We start from the raw sequence: 15,942 nt of genomic DNA, 5'->3' as shown, positions 1-15,942 counted from the left end.
AGGCTGGGATTGCACAGCCGGGCTGTCTTGCTCAGCTAAAATTTACAAAGCACCTGGCTGTGTAACCAGTGAAATCAGCACCTCCTTCTCAAGAGCATCAAATTCATAGGCAGTAGTTTTCCCCTTTTTATCCCAACTGTTAAGTATTGTTTCCAAATAGATCCCAGGAGAGGGGGATTTTGTTATATTTCCCCTTTCCGAGCAAAGCCCCTCGGAAATAAAACTCTTTATTTTATCTTGAAATAAAAATGAAGCTTTGCCAAAATGTAGCAACCCTCAGACAAAAAAATAAAAATAAAGAAAAAATGTTTAACCACAAAAGCTGTGCACAAGGAAAGGAGAATGATGTTTATGCACAAAACAGGTTGAATCAAAAATCCACACCAGTTTGCCAGCTGCTTCTTGGAAACCTCTGCTTAATTTATTGAACTGAAAAACAACCTGGCTTGGATTTAGTGACTAAAGTTAGGATTCAAAATACAATGCAGCCTATTGTATCCCTGCATCACAACCAAAATTTGTATAAGTAAATCCTGTGCTTTTAAAATTCAGACTCACTATCAGAGCCTTTCCCTCTAGTGTGTTCCTAGGTTCGCATTTGGAAGCGTTTGCAGTTTTAAATGCATGCTTAGGAAAGAGGCAACGTGCATAAATACAGCACTTCCCAAAAGCCTGTTGTCAGAAGAAGCCCTGTTTGAAACTGCAGCAAAATGATTCGTAGGGGGAGCCGTTATACGTTTTAACTGCTGTAGTTAAAAGATGGGTAAGAAATCTTCTAGCTTCATGCATAAAATGAGACTAAGTAGTAAGAATGGAATATGCAGGAGGTCAGACTCTGACTCAGAATGTAATCTCAGTTCTGTGCAGCGTTGCCTTGGGTAGTTTGGCCATCCTGCCACCAGTAGATTAGGGATGTGAGGTTTCTTGCACTGTTCTCATGGAAGGAAGCTCTTGTTTCTCTGCCTTTTCTGGGTAAATGAACATGCTTCAAAAACAAAAATCAATCAGGCGCCATTGACTGTGCTCAGCTGTCAGTGTGCTGTTAACACACATTCTCCTCCAAGTGGAGTGGCAAATTCTTTTGTCTGAAACTTAGTTGGGCATCTATTAACAGTGGCTCTGAAGATGCTCATGGCCAAATGGAGTGTTTTAATACATGGTTTAGTATTTTATGTACGGAAAGCAAAGCAATTATGCTAGCAAATGCCCCAAATTCTCTTAGAATGTAATCTGACCCTTTTTACTTTTGAAATCCACATACATATTTAGTTATAAAAAATCCAGTGGATGTCATTTCATCGGTTTGTAGGAAGGGGATGTTAATTATATTTTGGCTTGTATGGGCTGGGAGAGACCATCTGAAAAACAAAACCGCTCTTGATAACCAGCGTTATGAGCTGGGTGACACTGTGTTATGGGATTGAGGTTGATAGATATGAACTCATCCTTCAGTTATAATAACTGAAAACATAACCCCCCACCTATATACTAGGACATGTGGGCCTGCCCACAGTATAGGCCCACCCCCTCCACTGAGGGGGAGGAGCTATTGGACCTAGGCTGCAAGTGAGCACTGGGGACAACAAATGAAAAAATAGGGAGGGGACTGGGGATTAAAACTCAGGGATCCAGGGGGGGACACTGAGCAGAGAAACCCTGACAGTACGCACTTCTCCTCAAAGGTGTCTCAGGAGTCAATGGACATTGCCCCAAGGAACTCTGCCCAGGGGCATGATCGGATGAGGGATGGAAACAGGCCCCACACCTTAGACACAAGGAGTGTGTGAAGCCATGCTGGAGCTCTGATTGAATATTGTTTTGGGGGTGCGTGCAGGATGGCAGAACATGAAGAAACTGAGATCAGACAAGAAAAACAGGCAAGAGAGAGAGAAAGACTGCCTAAAGGAGCAGCTGAAAGGAGGATGGCTGACCCTGCAAGAAAACTGGGGAGAGATTTTTGTTTCAGGAGTGCAAGCTGAAAAGCATGCCCTTGCTGTAAACAAAAGACGCCATTTCCTGCTACTTGATTCTCTTTGCTTCAGAGACACAGGACTTTGTCATTTCTTTGAAAATAAACAACACTACATCAAAGAAATATCGGATTACCACCAATTTCTACTCCCAATTGGAACACCCATCAGGCCCCAAACTTTGACTGGGTGCTTGTGTCAAAAGGGGCAACGCCATAAAAATATGGCAAAATGAGCAGGTAGTTTTTAAACATAGGAGTGGCTGCTATGGATCGATGGAGTTTAGCTTGGGGTGAATTTTTCAGGGCGATGCTGATGGTGGAAAAACAACTTCAATATGTGAAAGTAGAATTCTCTCTCTCTTCTCCCTCTGGAGAAAACCCTTTGAGAATAGAAGCTTTGTGCTGTGGGCAGCCACTGTCCCTTGTTTCTCTTCCATTGTAGTGCTTGATATTCTTGCAATGAGGGTGTGCAGCTGTGAAGCCAGAGGAACCGAAAAGCGCAGAGGATTGATTTGCCATTTTGTGTAGTTCTTAAGCAACTTGCATCCATTCTACAGCGCACAAACTCGGTGGGAGCGTGGGGCACCCAAGGGAGGCAGGGAGCGTTGCCCTTTGCTTTGCTTTTGGGGGTGGAAGGCAAAGTTACGGGCTGCGGGTGGCTGCAGCTTTTGGACATTCCCTTACCATGCTCCAAAGCTGCCTTTGAATCCTTGCTGAGGTTGGCGGTGCCATGCAAAGGCCCCGTTGGCGGGTCACACCATGCACTTGATATGCCCTGTCAGGCACCCAGGAAAGGAAAGCCAGGCCCAACAGAGGCTTTGCCTTCATTCATTCTTGCTGCGCTCTGGAACATGCCATTCTACACTCCTGCACCACAGAAGCGCTGCCACACGTTTAGCTAATAAAAGGCTTCTTCAGAAACGTCAGTCCTTATCTCTGAGGCGTCCACTCAATCTAGCGTGACCACAATGAAAAGGGTGGGGGGACAGTCACCCAGAGAAATGAGAGCAAAAAACCAGTTGGGGTTAGCTCTTGGTATTTTCCATCACCTGCTGATTATTGGGTACAGATTGTATCTCTGGGGGGGCAGGGGCTGTATTTTGCTACATGTCTGTACAGCCCTATCCTGAGTGCTACTCTCCTGTTAATAAAGAATAGCTTCAATCCTTCTGCACTAAGTTCTGTTTGGCTGCAGCGAGACAGCTTGTCATGGTGGCTGAGGACCTTCTGAACAGCTAGGGACTGTTCATTATGTACAAAGAGCCAGTGTGACAAACATATCTATAATTAAGGAGGGTTCAAAGGAAGCACTGGCTCTACTCCCCTCCATTTGTTTTTAAAGCAGGACCTGCCTTAACTGCGCTCTGCCTAAGGAGCTGGTTTGAAAACAGCCCTGGGCCCAGGTGCTCTATGGCCCAGAGGAGTTTCCTGACAATAGCGGAATGGGAAAAACCTGGGCCTTGTTTGCGCCTCTCTCTTGCACCTGTTGAAACACCAGGGAGTGGCTCCTGCTGGGAGGGTATCCGGCTTTGCTGGGAAGTGGCCTGGGCCCCCACAGTAGTTTTAAGGGGACAGAGACGGGAGAAAGGCAACCTGGAGGGAAACCAGCCTCAAGCTGATACTGACTGTCCCCTAAAACCGCCTCCCGCTCCCTAAGAAATCCTCTCCTCGGTCCTGCCCTATGGATCTCAGCTCCTCAGGGGAGCCTGGGCTGGATTTGGCTTCTCCTACCGCAAACCACTCCGCACCTGCTCAGGAATCAAACCTCTCGCCCGGCAGCGAGCGGCGAAGAGCCCAGCCGGGGGCTGGTATGAAACCACCGAGCGCTGCCCTTCCTCCGGCCCGGAGCGAGCGGGTCAGAGGGAGCCCCGGCCGGGTACGGTCTATGCGCTTCCCCCCGGCAGAGGAGGCGCGCTGAGGTGTCCCCCACCCCCTGCACGGTGGAGTTGAACAACTTCCCGAGCAGCCGCTTCTCCCGGCCTCCCCACGGTTGTTCTCCTGGCTGAGATCCTCCTTCCCCCCAGGCTGCTCCTCCTTCGTACCCCCCCATCCTGCGCCCTCCTCCCGCGGGGTGAGCTAGAACCCCCCCCCCCGCTTCCCCGAGCCAGAGCCTCGTTGCCTCCCCCCCCCTCCCCTTCGGGCTGCAGCCCAGGCAGGTAAAAGCGATTCCCCGCCCCCGCAACTCCTGGGGGTTCCCGGGGTGTCCGCCCGCTGCCCCCCCCCCGCCTGTCCCGTTTCCCAGCCCACCCCCCTTCCATTGGCCCTGCCGCCTTGTCACTCGCCGCCCCCCCCGCGCTGTAGCACTGGAGTGGGGGGGGGGGAAGAGATCCTGCCGCCGCTCGCAGATGCGCCCCGCTCGGAGGTGAGACGGGCGCGCCGCGGTCCCCGGCTGGAGCGCAGCGGTCGCCCGGGCTGGGCTCCGGCCGCAGGCGGGGGAAGAAGCAGGAAGCAGCCGCCGGGGTGGAGCCGGCCGCCGGGGAGGATTTGCAAGCACTCGCGGTGCAGGAGATTCCGGCCGCGGCGCCCGGGGATGGGCGAGGGTTTCCCGCGGCGCTGGGATGAGCGGAGACCGCGGGGCCAGCCGCCTTGCGCCGAGGATGACGGGCTGCGGCGCCCCGGCCCTTCCCCAAGGGGCTCGGCTTTCCCGGGGGCTGTGATGATCGCTGGCGGGCCGGAGCCGGTTCTTCAGGGGGGGTTGGTTTAACCGCAAGGGGAAAAGAAGCGGGGGAGGGGGATCTGTTTACTCAGACCCCCCAGACACGCGCCCCTGCACATAACTCCGCACCATGACTGCTGGGGATGGAGCAGAGAGGATGGAGCCCAGGTGCCCGGTGCTGGCGCTGGCGCTGGCTGCCCTGCTGTGCAAAGGTAACTCCCCCCCCCCCCCTGCCGAAGTTTTCCTCGTTGTGGCTCCCCGAGGCTGCGGGCTGGACACAGGGGGCGCGGTGCGGGGGTTTCTCGTGTGACCCGGGGAGGATGGGGCTCGTTGGCGTGTCCATTCCCACGCGTGTCCCCAGCCTTCCGTCTCCTGGCTCGCAGCGTTGGAGAGGAAAGATCCGGGCAGCGCAAAGTTACGCAAATAAACTTAAGGCGGACCCCCCCCCCAGGTCGCAAACTGTCCGCAAGGGACTGAGGATGCTGGGTACCTGGCTGGGGGCCCCCCGATCTCTCACTCGGGGAGGGGGGGGGTTGTAGCGCCTCCCACACTGCCCACTGTGTGACAGTCCCTTCCTGGACTGGCCCTTCTTTCCCACTACGGTCCTGGGGTTCAGTCTCCTGGGGGTGTGTGCCCGAAATAGCAGCCCCCCGTTCAGGTCCCAGCTGTCAGCTCTGGGGCGACCCCACAAGCCCTGCCTGACCCCTGGCAAAGCTCGCTCCAGCTGCTGCGGGGGAGCTCCAGCTTTCCCGGTCGGGAACGAGGGGAAAGGGTTTTCTGACAGCTGCTGCCTCCACCCACCTGCTGGGCTCCCTCGCCTTCGCTCCCAGCCCTGCCTCTCTCTCCCGGCTCGGGTCATGGGAATGCTTTATAGCCTCTCCTCCCCTATGGCTAGCTGGCCGATTCCAGCTTGTGACCCCCCCCCCCCGGGACACCCACAGGCGGAGGTGGGTGGCCAGAGGAGTGCTGCCAAATGGAAAGTCTGGCGGTGCCTCCGCCAGCACTGGGGAGATGTCAGGGATGGCTGTAGAAAGTCTGAAGCCATCTGTATTTCTCCTGCTTTGCAGCCCTAGATTTGCATATCCCAGTGACAATGGGGAACTCACCGGCACGAGGTGAAATGTCACCGCAAATCCATGTGCCGGAGGGCAGCTTTCTCTCCCCGGGTTTGCACTGATTGCTCCCCGGTGCCTTCTTATGCCATGCAGTCACTCGAGATGAGCAGGTGCTCAACCAACAGGTTCCCTGATGGTCGCACAATTGCGTTTATTCCCAGGTCCTCGGCCCCTGTCCGGAACCATCCCACGGATCGGTGGGGACAGCCCCGAATCTGAGGGCTTTGCAACTTTCTGGAGGAAAACTTTACCGCTGTGTGTTTACAAGAAATCCAGGGGGAAAGTTACTCCGACTTGCTGACTTAACAGCCCTGGGGCAAGGGCAGAGTTAACAAAAAGCGAGTGAACAGAAGTGTAAAGATCCCGACTGTCCCGGGGGGGTTGTCGCTGAGTGGGAAATGCTCACCGGACACACCCCCCCCCTTTTTTTGCAGTTTCTTTGAAAGAAAATCCAGGAATTCCAAACGCGTAGGTAAAAGGATGCTAGTGCCACCTTTCCTGGATGTAAGGAGATTGGCCAGGACGCAGTGTGTTACATGCTCTTCTTGGCTTGATAAATAGCAACAGGGATTGAGGAATAGCTGGGAAAGAAAGGTCCCCGTCCCACAAACCCTGTCTTTAACTCAGGCGGACTAGTCCCCTTGGACCGTATCCCGGCATTAATAGATCTTTGCAGACAATGGGGTTCTGCTTTAAAACAACGGATGCCCTGATCGGACCCACTGAGTCTAGTGGGACCACTCTTGCAGGACTAAAGACTCTGTAGTTTCGCTGGCATATTTAGGACCTGCTCCTGCAAGCTTCACTGAGTGGGGAGTTGAGGGCTCTGAGCATCTCCCATGCGAATCTCAGCATCTTGCAGGTTATCAGGTCTATAGTAGATGAGCCAATCGAGTCATGTTTTGAAAGCAACCGATTTTAAACGATATGATATACCTGCGTTATGTTTGCAATTGAGCGCGAGAGCAGCGTTTTATTTTGGGTCTGGGGAAACGGTCCGATTTCCTCTTTAGGGCGAACATTACATCCCCTGCTCTTGCAGAAGTCTCGAAGGACCTTCTCCGGGAACATTAGAAGTCCCCACTAGGAGCGTGGGCTCCCGCCCAGCTGTTTAGAACTGAACAATGGTAGTTTAAAAACAAGTTTAATGTAGATGCGCCGGTGCTGAAATTGCGCGGTCTTGCTTCTGTTTTTATTGACCCTGGAGCAGCGTGGCTGTCACAGTTGGTTGTAGATATTTAGCTTGCGCGGAGTATGGAAACGCTCACACTGAATAGTTTGTGATTGAATGATTTCAGATTAAACACGAGTGACCCTCGTGATGTGAATTTAGTAGCCCAGTTATCACTATTAACTGGGACACCACGAGTCTTTGTATGCCGATAGGACAGATTTCAATAAAGGTCCTTAAGTTATGTGTGCAGAGAATGGAAAAAAAATGCTGCAAACTGGTAGCGAGAAAGGAGTCAATTTTCAGTCCGTCTGGATATGTCTTCGGGGGGGGAGCGGAGAATAGGAAGTGTCAGCCAGAACTCGAACCAAATAGTCCAAGAGCACAGAAAAACTCAGCAACGTTCTCCAAGGCATGTTTACCTTTCCGCATCTCTGCACTTAAACCTTCCTCTCAGTGGCCTGTCCTGGGAGAATCAGTTGGGGAATTTTTTCTAATCCCAAATCCTGCTGCCAGTGCACGGATAGCGAGGCACAAATTCCATTTCCCTCCCCAGCAACGCGAGCAAATGTGTTTTATCAGCTCGCCCTGGGGGATGTGAGAAAACAAACCTGGGACTCTCTACTTGCCAAAGCTTAACACCCCTCACCCCCATTAATAGACATAGTGCGAGTGGGGAACGCCTGGGCAGTGTCATTGTGTTTGTTGACATGCAATAGTCCTTTACAAGCTGTTGACTTTTTGAAATATTAATTGCCTGAGTAAGACCCAGCATTTGATTTCATGATAGTTAGAGCTGGAGACCAGTGGTTTGCAACCGTTTTTCATTTGTGGACGCTTTTAAAAAATTGCAAATGGAGATGTGGCTCCTTTTGGAAATCTTAGATATAGTCTGCGGACCCTCGGGGTCCGCGGACCACAGCTTGAAACCCACTGCTGCTGCGTCTGTCTAAAGTAGTAGCAATGGAGTGGGTTGTTTTTTTCTTACTCATTGTAATGTGCATCTCCTTTCTGACTTGTTTTTACTGCCTTCTCCCCCCACACTTCTGTGGGTAGCTACCATGGTGAGAGTAGGTTGTGGGTGTGATTCCTGCAACATTCTGAGTGCTTATATGTATGGAAACCCTCTTTGTTGCTGGAAATGTACCTTCTTAGCCGCCTTCTGTAATGTTCTACCTCTGCTCTTCAAACTACTCTGTGCACTTTGGGAAGGAGCAGTGCAGTTGCAGTTCGTGCTGGTGTCTGGTGAACACCTCCAGAGTCCCACTCTTCTCTTTGGCCATCTAATCTAGTGCAACTGTTCACCATGCACTAGAGCTGGCCTGTGTCATGCCCATCGAGTATGGCAGGGGTGGCCAACCTGAGCCTGAGAAGGAGCCAGAATTTACCAATGTACATTGCCAAAGAGACACAGTAATACATCAACAGCCTCGCATCCGCTCCCCAGCACCTCCCACCCACCGGCAGCCCCGCCGATCACTACCTCCCCCTCCCTCCCCACACATCCCGATCAGCTGTTTCATGGTGTGCAGGAGGCTTTGGTGGGGGGAGGAGTGAGGGCATGACAGGCTCAGGGGAGGGGCCGGGAAGGGGTGGAGTGGAGGCAGGGCCAAGGGTTGGGCAGTGAGCACCGCCTGACACATTGGAAAGTTGGCGCCTGTAGCTCCAGCCCCGGAGTTGGTGCCTATGCTAGGAGCTGCATATTAACTTCAGAAGAGCCGCATGTGTCTCCAGAGCCACAAGTTGGCCACCCCTGGAGTATTGGTTGTAGATGACAGGGCAGTGTATAGTCTGTGAGCTGAGGGGGTTAGAAAGAGTGAAAATCTACTTTAGAAATTAGAGACTAATCCAAATCCTGTCTAGTAAATGTCTTCATTCTGCATACTTGTTGTAGACTGCTAACAATACTAAGGGGTTTCCTCATCTCTTGCAGTTTGGCAATGAAGGTGGGAATGAGTGGTGGCCCCAAGTTACAAAAGTCATGTCCACTCTGGATTTCAGAGATTGCAGAGTTCAGGGCTGTTGAGATCCGGGGTTTGAGTTTGGACCATTGGGAAGACAGGAGCCATTTGTGCCTACCATACTCTGTTCTAATATAGCCATTAGTAAGCTGAATTTAGTACGCAGCCCTAGGGGAGTCTCACGTGGAGGATTCTCACTCTGTACCTTTTTTGTTTCTTGCCTGCTCTCCCCATTGGTCCCTGCGACTGAGCTTTAGAAAATGTCCTCAGAGCCCCCAATGAGGCCATTAAAACTGGTGACAACCCAAGCCAGCTCTGGGGATTTTGGAAGCTTACGGGTGGCCTGTGTACTTTACTCCTCTTGGGACTTTTCCATGTCCTCCAGTTCTCGTCTTTGCAAATGTGGTAAGTACAGGGGTGAAAGTAACTTAAAGGATTTACTGGTATGCTGGAGTCCTGAGCGGGGGCGTGGCCTCAACCAGGAGAGGCGTGGCCTCAACTGGAAGAGGCGGGGCCTTTAAATCATCCTAGATCTCCCAGCTGCAGAGGCAGTTGGGAGCTCAGGGGCGAATTAAAGGGCCCGGGGCTCCGGCCACCGCGGAGCTCCTGGCCCTTTAAATCACCGCAGGAGCCCTGCTGCTGCCATCCCGGGGCGGCAGGGCTCCAGTCGTGATTTAAAGGGCCCGGGACTCCCCATAGTGGCAGGAGCACCGGGCCCTTTAAATCACCGCCGGGGAAGCCGGTCCAGTCCGGCACAGCGTACCTGCTCTTGCCGGTACGCCAGACTGTACCGGCTTACTTTCACCTCTGGGTAAGTAGCATCGTCTGAAAATCTTGCATGGCTGATACCTTCCAGAAGCAGCACTTTCTGGGGCATCACAAAACTTCACCCAAAGTTCAAACTTTCTGTGAGGCTTTGAAATATTCAGAACTCCTCCCCCCCCTTTGTTATATCTGATGGGTATCTTTTCTTCTGCGTCTGCTGGTTCTGAGTAGAAGCAGAAGGTGAAATGCCAAAGGGCTACAAGAAAGTGGAGTTTGTGCACCTTTCTGACCTGCTCAGAAGCCAAAGGGAATTTGATGAGCAAGCCTGTCAGTCTGAGACTACCAGCCCTGGTTCTGCAGAGCCAAGAGGTTCAGATCCTGTGCTTCGGAGAAGCATGCAAAGGTTTGGGTCCTTTTGCGAAATAAACTCCCAAACTCTTTAATGTTTACCCATAATAGGGAGAATATTTTAAAATGATCCTACTCAAAGCATCTGGTGGCTCTTCTTTACTGCTAGGTAATGAGAATATTCCACATCTCCGCTCTATAATGAGGAGGCAATGCAATATGTCTGCTTGAGGGAAATCTGTTTGTCCACTCTTTGCCTTTTACCCTTGCCAGCCAGAAGATGGGGAGCATTGCAGAAATTTATTCAATTTCAGCAGCAACGTGGTTCCCCTTCCTGTTTTTCTGTTCCTCTCCTCACTTCTAATGAGCTCAGTTTATACCAGTGATACTCGGACCTCAGTGGTTCAGGAGACAAATTAGCGATTAACATTATTCAAAAGAGCCACAGTCATGTGAATTCATTGTTTCATTTACTATAGTACCATATATTCATATTTAAATATTTAGTTTTATATAAAAAGAGAGAGAGAGTGTGTGTGTGTGTGGATTTAGATATAAAATTCTCCCAGCAAAATGCCTGACCAAGTATTTTATCAACTACTGTTGGTTAATATCACAGTAAAGAACTGATTGGTTAATAACTTAGATTAGTTAATAATTAAATCACACAGTGGTTTAATATTGTGCTGCAAAGACCTGCAAGAGACACATTAAAGAGGCACTCCTTGCTCGAGAGCCGCAGTCTGAGTATTACTGACTTAGACAGTCATTCATTTGCGAGCATGGAAGTTGGCATGAGTAAGGGCCAGATCCTGCAGGTTTTATTCTATGTACAGTCTCCATTGGCCTCCAGGATACAGGTGAAGGCCCAATGAGGAGGTTTAAGGGGCTGGCAGGCTGGTGGACAGTTTGGTTTCAGGGTAGGCTCATTGCTTTCTCTTCAGGGGGAATGCTGCCCCCGCACAACCAATAGCTCCACAGGGCAGCAGCAGCAGCTTCTGTTGACCTACGCTTGAGCAGTGTTGGAATCCTACAGGGATACGCTGATTATTTCTTCCTGATTCATTAGCAAGTGTGGTATGTTAACTCTCCTCTGGATATAAGGGTGCATGGCTCTTGGTGAAAGGGAACATAAGAATGGCCATACTGGGTCATACCGATGGTCCGACAATGGCCAATGCCAGGTGCTTCGAAGGGAATGAACAGAAAAGGTATCAAGTGATCCAAGTGTCTTTCTGGGTGCAAGAGCTGAGGTCTAGGATAACATGGTCTTTGCAGGGAAGCCCTGGGAACAGCCAACCTTGAGGGAGGAAATGCTTATTCCGGTGTTATTGCTCATTGCTACTAAACTCAGCCTGTTGGAAGGGGGTCACTTTGGATGAAATACAGGGTGTGCGGTAAAGCAGCTGGAGTTCACACCCTGCTCACAAACTCCCACAACACATGTTTGCTCATCGCCTGATAGGCTTTGAGTGCATTTGCTTGTGGACCAGAGAGGTGAGGAACAGTGAAAGGCAGGGAAATCTTCCCAAGGTTTCCGTCTGCAAGGTGGTAGCATTTTAACAAGCGCCTTTCGGGAATCGTCTGTGGTACGTTACTGATCACCCCAACCATTTCATCTATTTAATACCCCCAGAGCCATGGCAACCTGGGGCTTTATTCAGACAGCTCTGTGGGCACCTCTGTGTCTCGGACCAGTTGTTCTGCTCTGTGTTCGCCTCACCCTGTTCTGGACAGCTTTCTGAAGTGCACTCGACTTGTTTGTTCTCCAGTGCGTTGCCCAAATCACGTTGTGAGGCTCCAATAGAGAGATCAGTCTCCTGTCTCTGGTGGCACAATTACTGGAGCTCATGGGGCTTTAAGCCTGGATGCTAGTGGCCCCATATGCTATGCTCTGGAGTTTATCTTCCTGGTGGTGGTCCTTGGTCAGTTGCCATGGCTCTGCCTGGCAGCAGTGAGGCTGTCTCTAAGGTTCTGTGAACAGGTATCCTATGGATGACCTGGACGAGTTACCCGACTTTTCACATGCCTGCCTGATTCCACCTGGAACCCTTCCCATCCTTAAGGCATTGCAATTAGCCTCCTTGCAGGTAGGAAGAGCTGAATGGGACTCTCTTTAGAATCCCTCCAGGTAATTTCTCAACTGGTTGTAGTGGTCACTTTTGATCAACAGGAGGTACTGTCGTCTCCTGTGCAGGTGAGCATGCATCAGTGCTGTTGTCTGCTTGTTGGGTGAGACGTGGAGAGCTCAGGGCCCTAGTTAACTCACTTTTGGTTTAATGACTTTACTGCCTTAAAAAGAAGAACAGGAGTACTTGTGGCACCTTAGAGACTAACAAATTTATTAGAGCATAAGCTTTCGTGGACTACAGCCCACTTCTTCGGATGCATATACTATGCATCCGAAGAAGTGGGCTGTAGTCCACGAAAGCTTATGCTCTAATAAATTTGTTAGTCTCTAAGGTGCCACAAGTACTCCTGTTCTTCTTTTTGCGGATACAGACTAACACGGCTGTTACTCTGAAACTTTACTGCCTTAATGGCTGTAAAATGTACACAGGCCATGAAGATCCCTGTGTGCAAAAAAAGCGCTTGGAATGGAAGAGGTGGAGGGGGATTATAGATGTGTGTATCTACCTATTACTCTAGCTACAGAATATAGGAGCATTTTTATGCAGAGCCATCTTTGAAACTAAAAACCCAGAGTATCTGTTGTACAACAAATTTCTAAAATGTGATCGCACAAGAAGTTTAAAAATGCAGATTATTTTTTACACATTAGTACAGCATCCGCTAGATTTAAATATTTCCTCTAATAAGGTTTCTTTTCACAATGGAGCTTTGTGTGTGTAGAATCATATGCTGCCTCCTGCTGAAAGATCCACTAAAGGAATGTATTTCAAACGCTCTGATTTCACATCACACCAGTATAAATCTGGTGTAGCTCCACTGAAGTAAATGGAATTACTCTGGATTTATGGCATTGTTACTGAAATCAGAATCTGGTCCAGTGAGAGTACAGTGCTGTCCTTGCTCAATAGTCTTTAGTCACTGATATGGCAGCCTGGTTTTATATATTTCAAACAGTAGAAAATCCTTCAGACTGAGCGTGTTTCAATTTTTGATCATTTTCTTCAATTTGTCAAGGTTGGTCTCAATGCTCCATTCACTGAAATCAGACTTTTTAGCTGATCGATAGTCTCTCTTTAGGTTTCGACTCCAAAATAGTTACATACAAAAATCCATACAGTACAATTAGATTTGGTGTATTTTATTACTGGGCACGATCCAGGCTTCGAGACGCTCACTCGAAACACTGCTGTCCCAGTGACTAAACCGGCGTTAACACTGCTTACTCTTTATAATGGAACCATCTAGGGCCAGACTGGCCCCGCTGCAGGAATTCCTGAGGGAAGAGGGCCTGGGGGAGGGGAAAACTCCCTGAGGTTCCACTTGCCGAGTTCCCTCCAAATGAATCTTTTGGGACATCAGGGTGACAGGATTTGCTTTCCCATGGGAGTAGCAGGGTGTCCCCAGCGTGTCATCGGCATGGAGATGTTAGGTGAAATCCTACTGGCTCTGCTGAAGTCTCCCATTGACTTCAGTGGGGCCAGGATGTCACCCTTGTGCCTCCTGTCCCATCCTCTAGCTCCCTAGACATGTGCCTGCCAAAGAAGCCATGCTGCCGCTAAGGACTTGCTTGCTGATTGTTGCCCCTGGTTGTTAAACGGGGTTGCTCGCAGGGTGGCGTGAGTGTGGGTACAGATATGTATAGCTTCAGGCTGCATTAACTCATCAAACTGCTCCCACTGATGTCAATTGTAAAGCTCTCCGGGGAAGCAGGACTGGGCACAGAATGGTATTGGCATCTGCAGATGGGTATGTGCAAAGATACAAGTTTTGTTCACGTAACTGTATTTGGCATGTGTGAAGGAGCCATGCATATTCTCAATCAGCTACGTATCAGCCACTCAATGGACCCTGTTTTCCAGAGAGACGCATGCCTGTGAATTTGCCATGTTTACTGTTTAATGAGCCACATTCTTTTCTTGCTACGTTAGTTGTAAATCTGGACTAACTCCTCTGACCTGAATTGTTTACATAGTGGTGTAACTGAGATCAGAGTCTGTGCTTGCCTGTTCTTCACTTTCTAACTTACTGATGATAGCGGGCCTGATTCTGCTCTCTCATACAAATTTTAAGTGAGGACCAACTTTGCTGAAATTGACTGTGTAAGGGAGATTAAAATCAGTCCCATTGAACTTTCACCAGACACTTGATGCTATTAATGACAGGCAGTGGCTGGAATGTTTTTTCACAGAAAGATCGCACTAACCTTTGACAATTGCTCTGCTGGTGCATTGGAATGTGATTATCGCACATCAACACTCTCCAAGTACAGCCTTCAAATATTCTCACTTTAAGGCTTTTCAGTGAGAATTACCACTTGTTAATGTCCCTCGGTGCTTTTTAGGTAGTGGAAGATGCTTCTGTTCCACATTGTCAGGAATTTTTCCAAACGGTCCCTCAGTGGAGGCTGTCGACATCTGAAAGCGAAGAGGCAAAACTGACATGCAAAGACGTCCTCTGAGGCGAGTTACAGCAGTGGGTAAAGAGCATACTGTATCTGACTCTGTCTAGGTCCTTATGTGGCTCAGATTGCTGTAAGATTTGCTGCCCTGCCTATCCTGGAGGGTGACCACTGGGGTATATTCAGAGGAAGATCTTTGGGGAAGGGGCTATATGTTTGCACCGAACGCAATGGGATCCTGACCTGGCTGGCTTCTAGGCACAAGTGCAATATATATGATAATCCAAAAATACTCTTGCAACACTTCCAATTCTTTGGTTACAGAAGTGGGTGTTAGAGCTGGGAAAACTTTGTTAATTTATGAGGTACTCCAGATTTTGTGTGGAAACTGCTTTTCTTCCAAATTTTGGTGATGAAATGAAGGCAGGTATGCATATTTCAGGAGATCAGTTATTGAAAGGCAATGTAGACACTATCTTTCACGGAAAACCAGTTTGTTCAAGTGCAAAAGCAGCTGAGACTTGCCACTTGATCAATTTGGCTGTCATTTAAGATCATTTTAAAAGTGTTGATGACACCCCTCACTGTCTCTTGCCACTTCAGGCAAAGACAGAAACTAAGTGTGGCATCAGATTTCTCACTCTCTCTCTCTCACTCACACACACACACACACACACATATTTTGCAGAGCTTGGGGAAGATGTTTCACTCACTTCTGTTCTCATGAAAGGGCTCTGCTGCGGGAGATACATATGCCAGGAGCAAACATGAGTCTTCCACTAGGCCAGAGCCTACTGCATATGCGTGGTTTTTTTTTTTCTTCCCCTTAATGCAGTTTCCAATATCTTCTATTTGTACAGCTGTGTTCCTCTCAAATTGCTTTGCAGATTCTCTGTGTGATCACTTCCCCCACCATTGAGATTGAAAACAGCAACCAGAGAGAGGTCTGATGGTTAGGGCACTACTCTGTGAGTTGGGGAAACCTGAGTTCACTTCCATGATGCTGCCACAGACTCCTGATGTGGCTGTGGGCAAGTCACTTAGGGCAGGTCTTCACTACGGGGGTGGGGGTCGATTTAAGATAGGTCAAATCCAGCTACGCTATTCGCGTAGCTGAATTTGTGTATTGGCGCCAACTTACCCCTCTGTGAGGACAGCGGCAAAATCAACCTCCGTGGCTAATTTTTAGGTACCCTGCCACCTAGTGGAATTCTCAGCTCTGCGTTAGGCCCCCTCGGTTCCCTGTACAAGGCATGGGGACAGTTAGGTGCCTATGAATGGGATTCTCAGACGCCAGCAAGCTGAGCGGGGAGTGGCCTAAGTCAGCCAGTAGGAAATGCTGAGGAGAAGGGTGGGGCTCAGGCCCCACCCCTCTAAGGTGCTCAGGTGCCTAACTCCATTTGGGATTCACAGCTGTGACGCC

At 49.7% G+C, this 15,942-nt stretch overlaps 1 protein-coding gene across 2 annotated transcripts in view; it reads left to right on the top strand.

Moving 5' to 3' along the window:
- Positions 1 to 4,357: 4,357 nt before the first annotated feature.
- Positions 4,358 to 15,942, top strand: part of LOC128824953 (transmembrane protein 132B-like) — a 367,758-nt gene continuing 356,173 nt past the window's right edge. For both annotated transcript variants that reach the window (XM_054006929.1, XM_054006928.1), the window contains exon 1: positions 4,358 to 4,840. In XM_054006929.1, coding sequence (XP_053862904.1) covers positions 4,759 to 4,840 — 82 coding nt within the window. In that variant the 5' untranslated portion in view covers positions 4,358 to 4,758. The remainder of the gene's footprint in view (positions 4,841 to 15,942) is intronic.

The sequence above is a fragment of the Malaclemys terrapin genome, chromosome 16 (assembly GCF_027887155.1).
Source record: "Malaclemys terrapin pileata isolate rMalTer1 chromosome 16, rMalTer1.hap1, whole genome shotgun sequence".
NCBI lineage: Eukaryota > Metazoa > Chordata > Testudines > Emydidae > Malaclemys > Malaclemys terrapin.
This window is presented reverse-complemented; position numbering and strand designations above follow the sequence as displayed.